The sequence below is a fragment of the Pinus tabuliformis genome, chromosome 5_2 (genome assembly GCF_031772625.1).
Source record: "Pinus tabuliformis cultivar Carrire ecotype Pingquan chromosome 5_2, CPIR1, whole genome shotgun sequence".
NCBI classification, from domain to species: Eukaryota; Viridiplantae; Streptophyta; class Pinopsida; order Pinales; family Pinaceae; genus Pinus; species Pinus tabuliformis.
This window is the reverse complement of record NC_142306.1, coordinates 345,720,422-345,722,014: the sequence shown is the minus strand read 5'-3', so window position 1 is coordinate 345,722,014 and position 1,593 is coordinate 345,720,422. Positions and strand designations below refer to the sequence as shown.

The 1,593-nt window shown below is 42.5% G+C and overlaps 1 protein-coding gene across 5 annotated transcripts; it reads left to right on the top strand.

The window, feature by feature from the left end:
* Nucleotides 1-270: 270 nt before the first annotated feature.
* LOC149158907 (uncharacterized) lies at nt 271-1,158 on the top strand. 5 transcript variants are annotated; one of them, XM_089433407.1, is made up of 4 exons: nt 271-567; nt 670-738; nt 822-860; nt 1,051-1,158. In XM_089433407.1, the coding sequence occupies exons 1-4, from the start codon at nt 275-277 to the stop codon at nt 1,073-1,075; spliced, it is 426 nt and encodes a 141-aa protein (XP_089289533.1). In that variant the 5' UTR covers nt 271-274; the 3' UTR covers nt 1,076-1,158. The 5 variants fall into 5 exon arrangements, with proteins under 5 accessions (XP_089289533.1, XP_089289534.1, XP_089289532.1 ...); XM_089433408.1 differs by having other exon boundaries at nt 1,001-1,158; XM_089433409.1 differs by having other exon boundaries at nt 356-567; nt 660-738.
* The last annotated feature ends 435 nt before the right edge of the window (nt 1,159-1,593 follow it).

The following is a 1,593-nucleotide window of genomic DNA, read 5'->3' as shown; positions in this document are numbered from 1 at the left end:
CATTTGGCACGCATTAATTAAAGTTTTGTGAACCCATATCCACGTATATCGTTGGTTTGAGTTCTATGCTATGGATCTATGTTGTATTCACCACGCGGCATCACACCTATTAGCACTATGGTTTGATTTAAGCACTGTTCATACTCCACATCTACCAAAGATATTCAACGGCACTGTATTAATGGGCGTGGGCTTTTATGGTCCCGCCGCAGTACTCATCCGGTGACAGATCATACTTGCCTTTACGACGGTCCGTCCTTCCGGGGCAGGTGGCATGGCCTGGTTTCTCCAGCCATGTGACTCCTTGGTAATGCCAATTTTGATCTCCCCGCCAGCGACTCCCGCCATACTTCAACGGCCCGGATCTCTTCCGGAGATCGGAGGGCTGGAGATCTTTCAAGGTTTATCGGTGATATTTAAGCGTCCATTCACCGTGTTAAAGTCATTTGATGTCTGCAGCCTTTGCGGGCTGGTTCAATGTTTCTCCTCGAGCTCACTTCCAACAAACTCATTACTGCAACCTGCTATGCTCCAGAGCTGTATTCCGCTCACAAACAAACCTCGCAGGTATTAACGATGTTTCTCTTAGTCTTGTATTTGTTTAACGGCTTGGTTATCACTGGTTTGTTACTTACAGTCTTTACGTTTCCCCTGTCAAGTTTTATACAGCCGCTCTTGCTATGCTTCAGCCGGATCCCACGGTGACTTGCTCTGCAAACAATCCTCCAGCGACACCAGGTATGAATCTCGGCAGTTGAAGCCTATCTACTTGGTATGGTTCAAGGTTACAGTTATGAATTACTCTGTATGGTCTGATGCAGATCTCTGTTTTCACTATGGTCTTCTCATTTCGCTACCGGGTATTCTCTGTGGAGAACCCTTGCAGTTATCTCATTGCATAGATAGGTTATGACTGTGCTGTCCGGTTTAAACGTTTTTGATTGCAGAGCGGTTCTGGGTTTATTATACCCGACATGTTTTCTTTTCGTTTGTAATACAGAACCGCCTAGCGGCAGACTTGGATTAATTAATGTGGTTGCATGATTTCAGATCTGGCCTTCACGCGCAGATATAGTCATGAATATATTGGGCTTGTTCCCTTATACAAATGTATTGATATGTTTATGTTAATATTTCACCGTTCGGTGTTGTCATGAACTCTTCAGCCCTCAGGCATTTTCGTTAATGTATTGAGTTGTTATTCGTTTGAATGTCCATTACTCATGAACAGAGACTTAGGGTTTACATTTTTGTCAAGGTTTTATCTATCCCTGAACGGCATTCGCCTCGGCAATGTCAAGCTATAATAATAATCCTTGTCATAATCTCTGTATTTCTAAATACTCTTATTCACCGGTCGATTTAATGTAACTTTGGCGAATGATTAATGTTAAACAGATAACCCCTTTTCCTTGTGGAAAGGGCTACTCTTCATACATGATTTCTGTTCTTTCGCGCAGTCTCTTTGATTATTATGGTTATCTGTCGTTACAGTTTGCATGTACAGGCTCTCTGTCTTAACAGCGTTATATTTCATTTTTGCTCGCATGCACAGGTTTCTTTCTAAATTAAAAAGGCTATGATTCATTTCCA